Source organism: Lagenorhynchus albirostris, chromosome 3, assembly GCF_949774975.1.
Source record: "Lagenorhynchus albirostris chromosome 3, mLagAlb1.1, whole genome shotgun sequence".
NCBI classification, from domain to species: Eukaryota; Metazoa; Chordata; class Mammalia; order Artiodactyla; family Delphinidae; genus Lagenorhynchus; species Lagenorhynchus albirostris.
In genome coordinates this window covers 152935306-152952230 of record NC_083097.1, presented here as the reverse complement: position 1 = coordinate 152952230, position 16925 = coordinate 152935306, and the positions used below count along the sequence as shown (strand labels likewise).

The window sequence follows — 16925 nt, the reverse complement described above, 5'->3', positions numbered from 1 at the left end:
ACCCCCATTATCAAATTGTTAAGACCCTTTCCTGCTTTCCATTAAAAAAACAAACAAACAAACAAAAACAGAAAACCAGTTCTAACTTAGATGAAGAAGAAAATTTCTTCATTCCACCTTCTTTCCTATTCCTCATCCATGTGTCTGTATCATAGCGATTATTAGAAATTAGGGTCCCCCTCGTGGTGAAATGTCCAATTCCGTTTCCCTGGCCAGGAGCAGCTGAGTGAAGCAAAGAGACCACAGCCATGATCAAGTCCCTTTCCACCCCTGCTGGTAGGCAGTCACTTAGCCCTTCTGTCCACATTTGCAGTGTGAGGCTTGGCCTGGATGAAAACATTAGGGATTGGATCTGTGCAGCTTTTCACAGTTTCAAAGTACATCATATCCCTGGACATGATGATTTGTGCCCATTTTGTGGACTGAAAAACTGAAGCTTAGAGTGGCCATGCCACTTTTCCAGATCTCACAGTGACAAGCACATGGGGCCTGGCTTCCCCCTGAAGACTCCCTAGACCTTCCCACACAGAGACATTTATGGCACAGTGGGTAACCCTGTAATGCATCCAGACAGGGCCTCGGACCCCACAGAGGAAGGAGGAGCTAACTCTGCCTGGGACAAGGGGAGGCTTCATAGAAGAGGGACAGTTGGGGCATGTCTTGAGGGATGAGTAGGAATTTGGCACGAAGACAAGGTAGGAGGCATTCCATGCAGCACCAGCACAGGCACAATGTAAACGGCAGGGAGTGAGATGTGGTCCCATGTGCTAGTGGACAGTGACTCTGAGGGAGGGCAGGGAAAGGTGGGAAGATGATGTTGAGTGAGGGGCCCCCACCCACCCAGAGGGGTGTGGGCAGAAGTGTATATTGGAAAGGCCTCCCTGGCTACAGGGCAGAGACTGGAGGAAGGGGGTCCAGGTAGAAGGCAGCTACAATAATATCAGGCACTGAAATAAGAATGTCCCAGTAAGGATGGAGTAAAAGGGGCAGACTGGAGAAATGAGGGCTGGCGGGAGTTGCAGGCTGGCTCTGACAGTTGAGGGACCAGAGCCAAGCACCACCTATCTGGGGCGGGGCGGGGGCCAGGCAGAGCTGCACGTTGTCTCCAGAATCAGTCATGGGGGCATCGACAGCCTAGGCCCGGGGGGACAGCATAAGCTCTGTGCAGAAATGTGGGATATGAGACAGGGCCTCTGCCTGGGACCAGTTTTGCAATGAATAACTCAGACTGTTTGGAGTTAATCAAGTGAACAAAAAAGGACCACAGGGCACCACACATTCATATGCTGTTTTGCACTCTCATAGTTCAAAAACAGCTTTGATTGTAATAATATAATTAGTTAAATGATTCATCTGTAATATCCCAAATTCATCTGTTTTTAGATTTCAACATCCTACATCTCATTTTCATCTGAGCCTTGCAGTGCTTCTCCCCATCTCCCCAGATTCTGGGTGGAGCAGGGAAGGGATGAAAGCAGATTTTCCAAGCCCCACTAATGGCCCCCAGATTGGAACCTTGGGGAGCCACAGCCGGGCCCCAGGGAAAGGCCACCGTGCTGACCTTTCCTCCCTCCTCCCCAGGGTCCCTCGAAAGCCCAGGACAGGTGCTCCTTCACCCAGGCTCCTTGCCTTGGGCCCATGCTTTATCCCATGTCCCTCAAGTGTCACATGTGGGGCAACCAAAGGACCAGAGGGCTGAGCTGCTGCTCCTGCCCCCGGTTCCCAGATGCCCTGCTTACCCTCGGCAGCCTTTTGCATCGTCCTGGCAGTGGCCCGGGAGCCCCCAGCCCCAGATACAAAGCTCCGAGGGAGGTGCCATCTTCCCACATCCAGCTCTGGGATTGCTATCAGCAGGGACAGGCCATGGAGGGCCAGCAGAAGTTGGTCCTGCCCTTTGCAGGTGTGACTGTGACAACATCTTTGCTGGCCCCTCTTCCCACTTCCCCCAGGCAGCAAAGCACCCTCACCCCCCCCCCCACAGGAAGAACATGTTCACAGACCTGCACTAAGCCACTGGGACAAACTCAGGTCTTCCAAGTAAATAGATTTGAGAGAAAGCAGTTATTTGGGGTATGAAACTGGTCCACCCAGCTCCTCCTGAAATCAGGGATTGGCCCCCTGTCCTGCCCATGCAGTGAAGAAAGAGTGGGCTGTGGGGCTCCGCAGACCGTGTGATCTCAGGCATGTCCCTAACCCCTCTTCAGCCATTGGGGGAGCCAGGTAATTGACTCCATGAGAGCCCTAACACTGGACATACAGGCTGGGTTCAGTGACAGTTCTTGCCACCGTGATGATCACTGACCCCATCAGGGGGAGCCCTTGAGTGTCCCCAGTGCCCAGCTCCCAGGATGTGGCCCAGAGGGCAGGAGTCAGCGGGTGCCTATGACAGCCGTCAACAGGTCAAGAGTGCCCTCTGGTGCTCCCAGGCCAGGCACAGGCATCAGTAGGAAACTGGACATTCATTCACAGAAGAGTTCCCTTGACAGCTGGTTCACTCAACAAATATTTACTGTGTTCTCACTATTTATGAGGCACTTTGTTTGGCATTTGGGATACAATTAGTGAGAAATACATCTGGAGTCCCTCCCCCCATGGAGGCTGTGATTGAGTGGGAGAGAGAATCAAAATTCAGGGCCAGGAAGGAACAACAGGTTGCTGCGAGTGTATTTGACCTGAGCCTGGCCTGGTGGGAGTCGGGGTACCGACTCCCACGAAGGGAGGTGTGAGCCGAGGTCGGAAGGCCAAGTAGGGGCTGACAAATGGGAGCTTTGGGGGAATGTCCAGAGAGAGGGTACACCCAAGACAGGCCTGGCTGGGAGGGAACAGGAGAGTGGGGTCAGGGGCCAGCAGCCATGGAGTACCCAACTTCATTGAGCAAGTGGTTGCCTCCCTAAGGGACCACAGGGTGGAGGAAACTTGCAGTAGCATCCAACCTGGGAAGGTCCAGGCTTAAACAAAAACTTTGCAAACCTATCAGGCTGCCCAGGAAGCAGTGAGTTCCCCGTCATTGGAGGTATACAAGCCAGGGCTGCATACCCACCTTTCAGGAGGGGCATCTAGGGAGAGGTTGGCCCCAGTGGGTCATCTTCCGTACAAGAGCGGGTTCTTCCACTAATGGGTCCTCCCTTTTGGGCTACTTAGACCCAAACTCAGTGGGACAGGGTGGCACGAGCCCAGCCGGGGAAGGTGGCACTTCAAAGATTCACAGACATCCCTCAGAGCCAGGCCTCTAGTGGGCACTGGAGCCTCGGGGACAGTCACAGTGGGGAGGGGAGGCATTGGAAAGACAGAGTAGAGGGTCAGTAACGGAGGAACTATGTGGGATGAGGGGGAGTTGAGGAAGACTTCTCAGAGGTTACACGTGAGTCTGGAAGGAGGACCATGGAGGCAGAGGAGGGGTCCTTGAATGTCAGGCCAAGGGGCACTGCGGCTCTGCCCTGAGGGTGGGGGTGAGGCTGTATTAGGTGCTGATGAAGCCAGAGAGGGATGGTGAGGTGGGAAGCATGCGGGGTTTAGGCAGGAGATTTAGGCTTATGCCCAGGCCAAGATGGCCATGCCTGGCCTCCCCAAGCTTCAGTTTCTTCATCTGTGGAATGGAGGTAATAATGGCACCTGCCTAACAGGGCTGTGCTCAGGGTCAGTGACATCCAGATGAGAAGGCAAATGTGTATGTCTTTTAGTTCCACCCCTTTTCCTGGATTCTTACCCCAAAACTGGCCCAGCACATTACAGTCACACTCATTCAACCCTTTTGTGTGCCAAGCTCCAGGCTGGGCACTGTCATCTATAGGAAACCATTCCATCCACACCACACCCACTCTCCAGAGGAGGAAACAGGCTCCAGGGAAGTTAAGCAGTTCACTCCAAGGTCTGCCAGGTAAAAACAAAACAATCAGAATGACCCCCACTCCTTCACTGTGTAGGAAGGATGGGCATGTGGGGATAGGAGGCAGGGAGGCTGGTGGAGACTGGTCCAGAAGAGAGGCCAAGTCCTAGGCAGGGGTGAGTGGGGGACTGGATGTGGACATGGTTTGGAGAGATGGTTCAGAGCTAGAATTGCAGGCTCACAAGCTCATTGATACATTCCAGGGGCCAGCCAGGTGAAGAAATAGGGGAAACTGGCTGGGTGCAGGAGAGTGTAAGGAAAAGTTGGGCTTGGGATGAACTGGGGGGATACATGCCCCATCTAAAGGGGGTGCTGCAGCTCAGCCCAAGCAGGTCGATCATTACCACATCTCCTAACATATCAAGAGAAGCTGGAGGGACTTCCCTGGTGGTGCAGTGGTTGAGAATCCGCCTGCCAAGGCAGGGGACACAGGTTCTATCCCTGGTCTGGGAAGATCCCACATGCCACGGAGCAACTAAGCCCATGCGCCACAACTACTGAGCCTGTGCTCTAGAGCCCGCGAGCCACAACTACTGAGCCCACGTGCCACAACTACTGAAACCCATGCACCTAGAGCCCGTGCTCCACGAGAGGAGCCACTGCAATGAGAAGCCTGCACACTGCAACAAAGACCCAACGCAGCCTGGAAGGAAGGAAGGAAGGAGGAAGGGAGGGAGGGAGGGAGGGAAGGAGGGAGGGAGGAAGGAAGACATAAGTTTATTTTTAAAAAAGAGAGAGAAGATAGAAATACAAGTTTTATACAAAATCTTTGGATTCTTAAGGATTCCAACCAATCCATGAACAGTGGGTGACAATTGTGTCATCCATGGAAACCAAACAGGGCCTACCCCAAAGCCCAGGGTTTCAGAGAGGCTGGAAATTCAAACATGAGTGAGGATGGGAGGAAGCAGGCGAGTGGAACCACAGACTAAGGCTCAGGGCAAAAGGGCAGATCAGGAGTGTGGCCTGGGGCATCAGGGGTCCCTGCAGAGCACCCGCTGTCGCCTCTGTGTCTGTTATGAGTTCTCTCAGTCACTCTGTCCCCTGGTGTCTTGGTAATGCTGTGTCTCAGTCCCACCGCCTGAGCTGGGCTGTCCTAGGCAGGCCACTCCCCTTTAGACTGCCTCCATCATGTAGTTCCAGTCACAATGGGACCGTCACCCTTCTGATCCATCCTGCTAGATCTTCACCCTAGCAGAGGCTGCCACCAAAATGGGTGCCTCAGCCTGTCTGCTATTTCCATTGCCTTCCATCAGACCAGCCCCATGTGCCTGAGCTGGAGATACCAGGCTAGAGGCAGCTCTCAGCAGACAAGCTCCATTCACTGATCCAGCTTCCATCCTCCCACACCCAATGGGAGTCAGGTCCATCACTACCCTTCACCCCACCCTGGAACAATTTTTCATGATACCTAACAGGGTAATCATGTAACAGGCAAATGTGTAATTTAAGCAGGTAGTTTGGGATCAATTCAAAGGCATAGCACCATCTCTTCTAGCCACGATGTATAACGGACATACGTGTAATTGCTTCCAGTGCATATGCAAGATATTCACTGAGCATGCCCTCTCTGCAAAATAGAAGCCAACTGGCTTTCTGGCCTCACAGAATCATAGACCTAAAGGGACCTAGAGATTTTCTAGGCCAAGGGTTACAAACCCAGATGCCCCTACAGAGCTGGCAGGTCACCTCAGCAGGATAGCAGGCCAGGTGTGAGGCACTAGGGTGGGGTGGAGCCTGTAGCCCTGGGGCAGTGCCCAGCTAAAGGAACACTTGACCCAGCAGGTATTGCCAAGCACGTGGACCCAGGGTGCAAGATCTTCAACTTTTCAAGGAAAGTCCATACTCCAGATGTTTATGTGAAATGTCACAATTTTTCAATGTTGCAACTAATTCGGTTAGTTTTGCTTTTTTTTTTTTTTAAGTGCGTGGACCGAACCAAACCTGGCTCCAGGCCAGCCCTGCCCTCTCCTGTACAGACGAGGAGTGGAAGGGGGCAGCGTGGGCAGGCCAAGGAGCAAGTGAAGGGCAGGGCTCTGACCTCAGCAGGCTCCTAGGTCCCCACCAAGCTAAAGCCCTCACAGCTTGCTATGAGTTAGATGCAGTAGGTGACTGCAGAGCCCACTCTACAGAGGGCCCCAGCTCCCAGGAAGGGGATCCCCAGGAGGAACCCTGTGCCGCCACCAAGGCACGAGCTGCAGCCAGGCTGGGCGTAAAAATTGGGGGTCCTTTCTTCCCTTACCCTACGGCGGAATCCAAGTCTGGGAAATTGCTAAGCCCGGACAGTCTTGCTGTGGCCCATGTGTGTGCAAACAGCCTGGCCTGAGAAATCAGAACCGCATGGTGCTGACCTGCCCAAGGGGGCTTCCCACCCACCCCCTTGCCCACTGGACAGCCCTAATGAGACAGCCTTTGCACAGGAATGTGCACGTCCCAGGCTGGGACCCCAGGCCCCAACAGCCTTGTAATTTGATGAATTGTCAACATCTGGGCCATAATTACTGGGCCCTGGACCGATAATCCTGGTAAGCCCCCTCATCCAGGGGCCCTGTTCTGGTGCATTGGAGGGCTCCATTCCCCAAGGGGAGCTGTCAGCATTAATTACAAACAGAAAACAAGATAGTCACCCAGCTCCGGCCAGTCTGAGCATTTACTCCTGTCTCCCTCTAAACACAACCAGTGTACTGATTTACTTCAGTTCAACAGATACTCTTGCCAATTGGGAGGGCTGAGCCATAGCTGACAGGGAGGAACAGAACCAGCCAGCCCTGTGCAGAGGAAATGGTTGACACAACTTCATTGCCTCAGGGTTCCTCCGAGGCTTTGTTCCCTGATGAACATTGAGAAGCTCCAGTGATGGAGTCGGCATACTCCATGGCCCATACTTACTTCCCCAAGAAACCTCCCCTCTTTTACCATAGTTAATATTTCTCATAAGATGGCTCCATGGAACCCTGCTTAGGAAATAACCAATAGGGTGACGGAGGGAGGGAGCAAACCCATGAAGGTAAGAGATGACAGCAGTGGCACAGCCTGGCGTCCCATTGCCAGCCACTAGGAAGGCCACACAAAGGTCCCTCCCTAGCACTGCCCACCCGAGAGCCAGTGCAGACTCTACCTCTGTGTCCACTTCCCTGTAGGGTCTCATGACTTGGGTTGGTCTGAAAGAGGAGACAAAGGAGACTAACCTGGGACCCATGTTGAACTTGTCATTTGAGAGAAGGATAAGACCTCCATTTTATGGCTGAGGAAACCGAGGCTCTGGGCTGCTCGGGTCCCTGAGCGAGGCAAGGGGCATGGGCCAGCACGGGGGCTCTGTCCTCCTGGCATGCGATTCAGCGCACCACAGGGTTTTGTTTGCTTCCACACATCCGAAAGCATCCTGGAGCTCAGCTGATCTGCACCAGGGAGGAGTGATTTAAAGCAGAACCCAGGCTTGTAAACAGCTGTGGGGCTCCGTGGAGGGCAGAAGGGGATGAAAACCTCTGGTGAATTCCACAGCTTTGATCAGGCAGGGGAGGCAGCCGGCAGGAACCGAGCACCTCCAGGCATAGTGCTGTGGCATCTGACTCTCAGGATCACCCATTCTGTGGAAGCTGAGGCTCAGAGAGGGGATCTGAACCCAGGGAAGGCCCAAGCCCTGCCCTCACTCCATGGGCTGCCCAGTGTCGTTCCTTCCGCTCCTCTGGTAAGCGACCCAGGGGGAGGAGCAGCTGGAGCGGCTGATGGTCGAGGAAGGGGAGGGCTGCCTTGATGGAATAAGACCCCATGCCACCAAGGCCATACCTCCACCCAGTCTGGGGCTCTGCTCATCCAGATGGCCTGGCTTCCCAGAACCAGCTTGTCAGCTGCTGGGGCACTCAGCCTAGACCTTGCCCTGCCTTGGTCCAGCCTGACTACTGTACCCACCCCATGTTTGTCCTTGGCTCCCATCTGACCAGCCCCTGACCCTTCCCTCCTCTCAGAGCACCCAGAGCCAGGCTTGGGCCTCCCTCCAACACATGGAAACACCTGGTTCATAGATGGTCCACACAGCCTGCCATCAGAGTTGCTTTGCTAAGACTCAGCCAGACCCTGAGATGAGAGAGTCCAGTGAGGCTGGGAACATTGCCCTCCGGGAGACCCACAAGCAGGATGATGGCTCAGGCAAATCTTGCAGGAAAGAAACCCTTATTTGACCATAGTATTCCCTTCCCCAGGCAAGCCTGTTACACCCTGCAAGACACTGTTCCTTGGACACCTGTTTGGGAAAGGCAGTATGTAGAGGCAGGGCCCGTCCTCTAAGGTTCACAGCCCAGGGCCCAACCTCCCCCAGGATAAGAGGGGTCAGAATCATGCCCCAGAGCTAGGCAGGTCCATCTGACTCCAAAGCCAGGTTGTTTCCCCCTCCACCCAACCCTTCTGTGAGTCCCCTCTTCAGTGACTCCCAGTCACCACTGGTCACCTGTCAGCCTCTCCAAGGGTCAGCTGTTTCCCCAGAGAGAGAATTCAAGGGCCTGGGCACAGCCTTCTTGCCTAGGTGTCACCAGAGGTGAGCCCAGAGCCACCTCCTCAGACTAAGGCCATGGCTGTGGGTCAGCTCCACCCACAAGGCTGGGCCAGCACCCTCTGGTCTCTAAACATTTGCACGTGGGCATTCTGTGTTTGCCAAGGGAATCTTCTTGGCATCATATCTAGCCACATACAGCTCCAATCTTGGGTTCCCAGGGAATTCGAGGTGACTTTCCTTCAGCCCTGCGATGGGCGTTTCCAAGACTGCTGCTCTTAATGCCCCTTCTTGCCATTATTCAGAAACTACAGATTTGATTCATGTTTTTAAAACTCCAAGACCTGGAGCAAGGGCTCTGTGATCCCACATACAGGCAGGGCCCTGGGTGGGAAACTTGGTTTTCTGCCACTTACAGGGCTTCTCACAAACGAGAAAGTAGGGGACCAAGGCTGCACCATCAATGTGCCATCGAAGACAGTCTTGGAGTTGGCAGAGGGGAGCATCCTGCCTGGAAGGCAGGATTCACTCTCAGGAAGGGGCAGCTGAGGTCTAACGCTCTCAGAGACAGCTGGTGGCACTGATTTTTTCCCCTCTGGAGTCAAAGCCAAGGCAACATCCCCAGGCTCCCTTCTGCAGTGGACACTTCTAGAAAAGCAGGGCACCATGGCGCTGCATGCTTCACGTCAGCTGGAACTGGCCCTGGCAGAGGGTCAAAGTGAAAGAGGGTCCAGGGAGCCCTTGCCCAGGGAGGGTCTGCTCAGTGAGGGAGACAGATGTACCAGGAATCCTGGAAAGAAGGCAAAGCCTATGAACCTTCTCCCTAGGTTCCCTGGACAGCCATCTGTCACCCCCACTACCCTGTGCTGCAGAAGAGGGAGCACTCCATAGAGAGTGGAACCTATTTCAAGCCCTTGGACAATCCCACTGACTCAGCTTCTTCATCTGCAGGAGGGGGCATGGCACCTGTCTCCCAGGGCTGTGGCAAGGGCAAACCCTGTGAGGGATGCAGAGTCAAGTCCAAAGCGAACCCTGCTCTGTGTCCTGGCCTTTATCAGGGACACCTTGGACTCATCACGCTGTCCAGTTCCAAGGCCTGCTCATGTCACAGCTGCTGCTGGTGACTTAGCAGTGAGGCCTGCTGTGTTCTCCCTCCTGACATATGAAGAAAAGAGCTTTATTTAGTTCTAAGCTGCACCTTAGTCTCCTTTTTTGTTTGTTTTGTTTTGTTTCTTGTGATGAGGACTTTTAAGATCTACTCTCTTAGCAACTCTCAAGTATACAATACAGTAGTGTAAACCTAGAGTCCTCATTGCTGTACATTACATCCCTAGAACTCTTGTAACTAGAATGTTGTACCTTTTGACCCCTTCATCCATTTCACCCACACCCACACCCACACCCATGCCCCCTTCCTTCTGGCAACCTCTAATCTGTTCTCTGTATCTAGGAGCGTGGGTTTTTTTGCTGTTGTTTTGTTTTAGATTCCACATATAAGTGAGATCATGTGGTATTTGTCTTTCTCTGCCTGACATTTTTACTTAGCATAATGCACCTCAAGTTCCATCCATGTTGTTGCAAAAGGCAAGATTTCATTCTTTTTTATGGCTGAATAGTATTCCAGTGTGTGTGTGTGTGTGTGTACCACATCTTCTTTATCCATTCATCCATCGATGGACACTTAGGTTGTTTCTAATGCTACAGTGGGGGTACAGATATCTTTTCAAATTACTGTTTTCATTTTCTTTGAATAAATACCCTGAAGTGGAATTGCTAGATCATAAGGTGGCTTTATTATTTGAGGAACCTCCATACTGTTTTCCATAGTGGCTGCACAATTTACATTCCCACCAGTAGCACACAGGGCTTCCTTTTTCTCCACATCCTCACCAACACTTGTTACTTCTTGAAAAGGAAGGAGCTTTACTTAGTTCTAAACTGCATCTTAGTCTCTTTTTAATTTCCATCTGCATTATGGCTTTTTTTAATCCATGCAGAATAGAGAGGGGCAAAGTTTGCACTGTGTTTGGGCTCAGGTCAGCAGGATGGACAGACACATGCAGGGCCTGGGCACAGAGTCTGCAGTGGCAACCACACTGGACAAGGTGACTGGGGGCCCGTGGACAGGCGAGATCCAGTGGGCAATGGGACAGAGCAGGGAAGGTTTGAACAGAAGCATGCAAGGGCAGACAAGAGGGGAGAGTGGCCAGAGGCCAGGCAAGACCACTGCCGTGGCTTGAGTGTAGTGTGGACACAGAACTGAAGTGCCTGCCATGTCGGCTCCAGCCCCCACTTCTTCTGGCTGCATGGCCTGGGGCCAGGCCTTCCCCTCACTGGGCCTCAGTTTCCTCCTCTGTAAGATGGGTATGATAACACCTTCCTTACACAGGGCTTCTGTTGTGATTCAGGCAGAGTGTGGAGGCCACCAATAGCCCCCAGAAGAGACCCAGGATGGGACTGGGCCCTCTGTGTTATGGCAGCTGAGAGGGCTAGGGTGAGGCATCCCCCATAGAGATGCCCAGAGGGACATGGCCCTGAGGAGGCCTAGCAGGGCCTGAGCATGGAGGGGTAGATGAGGGGCAGGACCTACTTTTAGAGGACTGCTAAAGGGAAAAGGCTTTTCATACGGATCCAGGTCAGGACAGCCAGGAGCTGGCCCAAGGAGACAGGCCAGCTAGGACAGCTTCTGATGAGCTGCAGATAGCGGGGACCGAAACTGCACCTGACCAGGAGCCCCCAGAGCCTGGGCCCCCAAGACCTTGGAATGGCCCCACTCCCCCTCTCCTGGGACCCCAGCTGCTCCCAGGCCATCACCCTGACATCCAGACCCTCAACTGAATGTGAAGGGAATGGCAGAAGCACTTAGGAGACCAATTTTCAGAATTGCCCTGGTTTCCTGCCTGGAGTGAGGCCCTTGAGTGAGGGCACCAAGGAGCAGTCGCTCTCACAGCATCTGGGGAATCTGCAGATGGCTGTCGGCCAGGGCAGTCTGGAGACCCAGCCAGGGAAACTGGCTGTTTACCATTGGACCCAGCAGGCAGGTGGACCCAGTCCATGGTGCCCCCATTGGGTTCCTCTACACCTCCACAAGGGTGTAGAGGAATCCAGTGAGGCTTTGTCAGGTGGGTGGACAGTGGGAGCTTTTGGGCAGTGGTCACCAGCCGTCTGAAGATACCACAAAGCCCCCAGACCACTGAGAGGCCCCAGCTCTCTAGACCCACCCTTGTATTATTTGACTTTTGCCTTCAAAGACCACAGCAGTGCAGGGAGCTGAAAGAGCTTTCAAGACTCTTCTTGTTATGTCTTAGTTCAGGCTACTCTAAAAAAGTACCATAGACTGCATGGCTTATAAACCACAGAAATCTATCTCTTCAGTTCTGGAGGCTGGGAAGTCTGAGATCAGAGTGCCAGCACAGTCGGGTTCTGGTGAGGGCCCTCTTCTGGGTTGCAGACTTTCAACTTCTCACTGTGTTCTCACATGGTGGGGAGAGAGGGCTAGAGAGCTCTCTGGGGTCCTTTTTATAAGGGCACTAATCTCATTCATGAAGGCTCCACCTTCATGACCTAATCACTTCCCAAAAGCCCCACCTCCACATACTATCCCATTGGGGGTTAGGTTTCAACATATGAATTTGGGGGGGACACATTCAGTCCCTAACAAGTTACAAGTGACAGAAACTCAATTCAAACTGGCTTAAGGAAAGAAATGTATTCGCTGACAAACAGAAAGAAGTATGCAGAGGTAGTTTCAGCTTCAGGCCCTTTGCGTGCCTTTCTCTCTGTCTCTCAGCTCTGCCTTCCTCTCTGTTGGCTCTTTCTCAAGCCATGTGGTGCCCCCAGGAGCTCCAGGATTAGCCCCATCAGGAGAAAAGAATCCTTTTTCTTCTAAAGCTCCACCATTTAAAGTCCCAGGCATGACACTCATACCTGAACTACTCACCCTGGCCGAGGGAATATGGTCACATGTCCAAACCCTATGGGGTGGATGGGGGTGGCTTTGGAGAAGAAACGGGCTCTGTTATCAGAGGAGGGGATTCTGGGCAACAAACAGCACAGAGATGCCCCCACCCTGAGTCCACGTGAAATGTACCCAAGACCATGGGCTCGGGGCAGGCTTTGGTCTCTTGTCACTCAATTGTGCCTCTGGGTCGTAAAACACAGAAGAAATGCCTTTCCTGTGTGTAACCTCTGTGCTCTCTCACTCTCTCTCTCACTCTCTCTCTCTCTCTCTCTCTTTCTCGTTTTCCAGGGACCACTGGGTCTGGATGGCAAGCCCGTAAGTGATAACAGGGCAGTTGTAGGTGGTCCTGGGATGGGGCTGCCCCTGGGGTTGGGAGTTACCATGGATGCCAGAGAGAAGGGCCACTAAGAACCTGGTTTGGCATGGAGAGAAGCTACTTGACCATCAGACTTGAGTTTAAATCCAGCTCCACCACCTGCTGACTGTGCAACCTTGAGGAGGCCTCTTCACCTCCCCAGCCTGAGGCTTCTGTTTGTCAAACAGGCATATTAATTCTCCCCACAGGGATGCTGGGGATGCAAAGAACTGTGAACAGCACTGTCCCTGGTGCCCAGTCAGCCCTCAAAACACAGAAGGCCCTCCCAGCAGACCCCAGGCACAAAGCATCCCCTCATACAGTCTGAAGACTTAGATGGTGGACATCAGGCTGAAGAGTTCTCAACACCTGGACCAGAAGCATATGGTCCACTGGCATCTTTAGCAGAATGAATAAGATGCACACAGAGACAGCATAATAAAATGAATAATTGGATATGGGTGGAAGGAAGGAAGGACAGATGGATGAATAGATTGATGAACAGATGGACAGATGGATGGATGAATGGATGGGTGGATGGAAGAAGAGTCAAATGAGGTAATGAATTGTACACACAGTTGGATGCATGGAAGAGTAGATGAGTTAGTGGATGGATAAATGCATGATGGTTGAGCAGACAAGTGAGTGAAAAAAATGAGTGAATTAACAAATGATTGAAGAGCTGACTGATGATGAGTGCATTATTAAAGGGGAAGAAAGAACCCACTACCTAGATGGATGAGTGAATGAGCGAATCCGTCACTACCTGAAGGGAACATGGATGTTTTGGGAAGAAGGCCAGTGATCGAGGTCCCTGACCAAGAGTGTGAACCCCAAGCTGGCCCACTGCAGCCTGGCCCCCACCCCAGGGTCTCTGAGCTCCACAGTTGGTGCCTTGTGTGTGGCCTGACCAGCTTCCCTAGAAGTCCTGGTAACTTGGCAAGACTGAAAGAGACACATTTCCCTGCAACCAGAGAGTGATGGCAGCCATCATGGCCTGCAGGGAGCCACCTCCACATCCACACACCCCCAGACTGTGAAGACAGTGACCTCCTCACTGGTACCTGGGCACAACGGGTGCTGAGCAGGGAGGGCTCTGTTCTCTGGGGGAAATGACTAGCACATGTGCCCCTGTCCAGAGAGGAAGCCAGTGACCACCCCAGTCTCCTGTCCTCCTTGTGGCAAGCACTGAGGTTCAGAGCTTCCTTGGGGCCAGCACAGGCAGCCCTCATAAAGGCTGATAGGCGTGTATGTTTTTTCACTCAGCTGCCCACAGCTCTGCTCAGCCTCACAGGCCCTTCTGCCCTCAAAGCCTCAGGGAAGATAGAAGGGGGCTAGCCTAGTGCTCTTCACTCACTCCTGTTCTTTCTCTATCTTCCTTCTCCAGGGACTTCCAGGCCCCAAAGGAGAAAAGGTAAGTGATGCTGGAAGCTGTCCAGATGCAGTAGGCTGATAAAGGAGGCCAGAAATCTGCCTTCAAACCCCAGCTCCAGAGTGTGACCTTGGGCAAGTTACATCCCCTCCTGGAGCCTTACTTTCCTCATCTGTGAGGTGGGGCTAGTGGTTCCTACCTCCTAAAGTGGTTACAGGGCTTACATTTGACAATTTAAAGTACCTGGAGGGTTGAATCCGAGTTCTCCTGGCACCAGAGTGTAACAAAACTCAAAGCACAGTCTACCCAGAATGATGAGTTTCCAAAATAATCAATCCTGAAAAGGGGAAGGTGCCAGAAGAGCCTGTGGAATTGAACACTGACTGTTGATGGCATTCTTTGTGGGGAGGACACCCCCCCAGGAAAACAAATGGCAGAGAGCTAACCCTTTGCAGCCCTTTGTGAGAAGGTCTTCCCTGACATTTGGCACTAAATGTCACAGTCAGACTCCTGGAGGGCTGGGAACTCCAAGTGACTTGGAGGGGAGCAGGAGAGAGGGGAGACCTGTGTGTCCCACAGTGGAGTCAGGGGAGGGAGGGGCCATAACAGACCTGGGTGTGGTAGAACCGACAGGGCATTTCTAAGGCAGGGCAGGGCAGGGCTGGGCTGGGCTGCGCCACTGCTATGTGGCCCGCATGGGTCAGGGCAGCCAGGGTTCCGGTCCACCCTCAGGGCTGAGCAAGGCACAGGATCTGGTGTTCAGAGCCTCAGGTTTGCATTACAGCTCCACCACCAACTGTGTGGCCTTTGGCAAGTTACCCAGCTCTCTGGGCCTCAGTTTCTCCATCTGTAAATTAAAACCAACCTCTCATAGGGAAGACTGCGTGAGGTAACCGTCTGAATGTTCTTTGTAGATGATGAGACACTCGTGCAGTTGGCAGGTACAGTGATTGCCTTCTTGCCAATTCTGGCTGATGCCACCGAGTCATAGAAATGATTAAGGTAGAGGCTTTGAAAACAGAGAGAAATTGAAGTCTTGGCATCTACTGCTACATAGCATACTGCCCCAAAACTTGGTGGCTTAAAACAGTAAATCAGTTATCATCCCTCATTATTCCCAGGTTCGGGGGTTCCACTCTGCTGTGTCTGGGGGCTGCCAATAGATAACAGACCACCTGGCTCCAAGCCCTGGATCTACTAGCTGTGTGACCTTGAGGAAGTTACTTAGCCTCTCTGTGCCTCAGTTTCCTCATTGGAAATGGAGATGACATAGAACCTTTATGTTTTTATTCGTAGAATGAAGTGAGACTGTGTATATGAAGCACTGAGCACAGAGCAAATGCTCCACACATGTGAAGTAGTAATAAAAGTAGTGGTGATGTATCACCCTGTTTTTTGTTCCTAGGGTGCACCAGGAGACTTTGGCCCCCGGGTAAGAACTGAGCAAGACCCTCCCCTGATCCCACATGGTTTGTTTCATATCATAATAAGGTATACCTAGCGTTTCTTCTGGATCCCTATGCTTATCACAGAAAAAAGTGAGCAAGCAGCCCCTCCCCACCCGTGGTCTATCTCGCTGCCTGTTTTCACTTCAACATCCGCTGGGTGGAAGCCCCAAACACCTTGATTTGGCCGAGGCTGCCGTCCCCTGCACAGACAGGGACTCTCTGGCAGACATCCAGTCACCCTTATCACCATAGATGGGCAGACAGTGGGGCTGGCACTGGGCCCAGACTGGAGACTGATCTTCCTGAGGGCAGCTGGCACCCAGGAAGAGGGAAGACTGTGGATGTAGCCAGCAGCCCTGAGCCCAGCTCTGAGTTCAGCTCTGCCACTTACCAGCTGAGTGACCTGGAGTGAGTCACCTTCCCCTCTGAGACTCAGTTTCTCCAACTGTGAATGGGGATGACATCCTTGACCCCAAGCCACTGAGGTGAAGATTCATGGCAATCAGGAAAGTGGGCACCTGGCACCCCAAGTGGGAACAGTAGATCAGAGTCTCTGTCCAGCCCACTTCTAGCCCTTCATGCCCCCTGAGTCCAGGCACCCAGAAGTGCCTTGTTCCGAACCAGGGTTCTCCTCAACGGAGGCTGAAGCAGAGTGGAGACCTCTGCTGGTTGGGCCCCACAAAGCAGGTCTTGGCAATTTCGTGGGGAGCGTAGCTGGGGATGCCCACTCGTGGATCTCTGTGCAGCTCAGGCTTTCCCCAGGCTGGTGGGGGCATTTCTAAAGGGGCTTCCCAAGAGCAGCATTCTAAGTGGCACGAGACCAGTTAAGAGCTACCTCCAGAACGGAAACAGTAGCACGTCCACTGCATTCTATTGGTCACAGCAGTCACAGGGCCCGCCCAAGTCAAGAGGGTGGAGAAATGGACTCCAGCTCTTGGGGGAGTGCAAGGTTCCATTGAAGAGGAGCCCGTGGGATGGGAGCAAGGATAGCACCCATGTTTGGAGAATGTGTTCCGCCACTTCCAATGACCAGGCTTCCTCTCTCCAGGTGGGGTTAAGTGGCTTTGCCTCCAGAAATAGCCTGGTCGTTTCTAAATCACCCTCCTGCCTTTCTCATCACACACCTCTTTGCCAACTAGATGGTTTTCCCGAGGCTCAGTCCAGGATTTATAAGTAGAGACCATCACGTGTACAATCGCCGAATCCTCAAGGTAGACTGGCGGAGTCTGGGCTGCTGGTGTGTACATTCCCCTCGACTCACCCCATGTTCCCGGGGGAGACCTCAGCCATCCGATCCTGGTGGGAGGAGGAGGAGGAGGCTGACCAGCCTCATTCCAAGTAACTCAGGAGAAGACCCTAAACCTCTTCTAGAACCTGCTCAAGTATCTACACCCATTTTCTGCCTTGGTAAGGAGCT

The 16925-nt window shown here is 52.9% G+C and overlaps 1 protein-coding gene across 1 annotated transcript in view; it reads left to right on the top strand.

Moving 5' to 3' along the window:
* Nucleotides 1–16925, top strand: part of COL23A1 (collagen type XXIII alpha 1 chain) — a 354126-nt gene that overhangs the window by 316012 nt on the left and 21189 nt on the right. The window contains exons 6-8 of the mRNA XM_060144375.1: nt 12622–12648; nt 14076–14102; nt 15466–15492. Of these exons, the coding sequence (XP_060000358.1) occupies nt 12622–12648; nt 14076–14102; nt 15466–15492 (81 nt within the window). The remainder of the gene's footprint in view (nt 1–12621; nt 12649–14075; nt 14103–15465; nt 15493–16925) is intronic.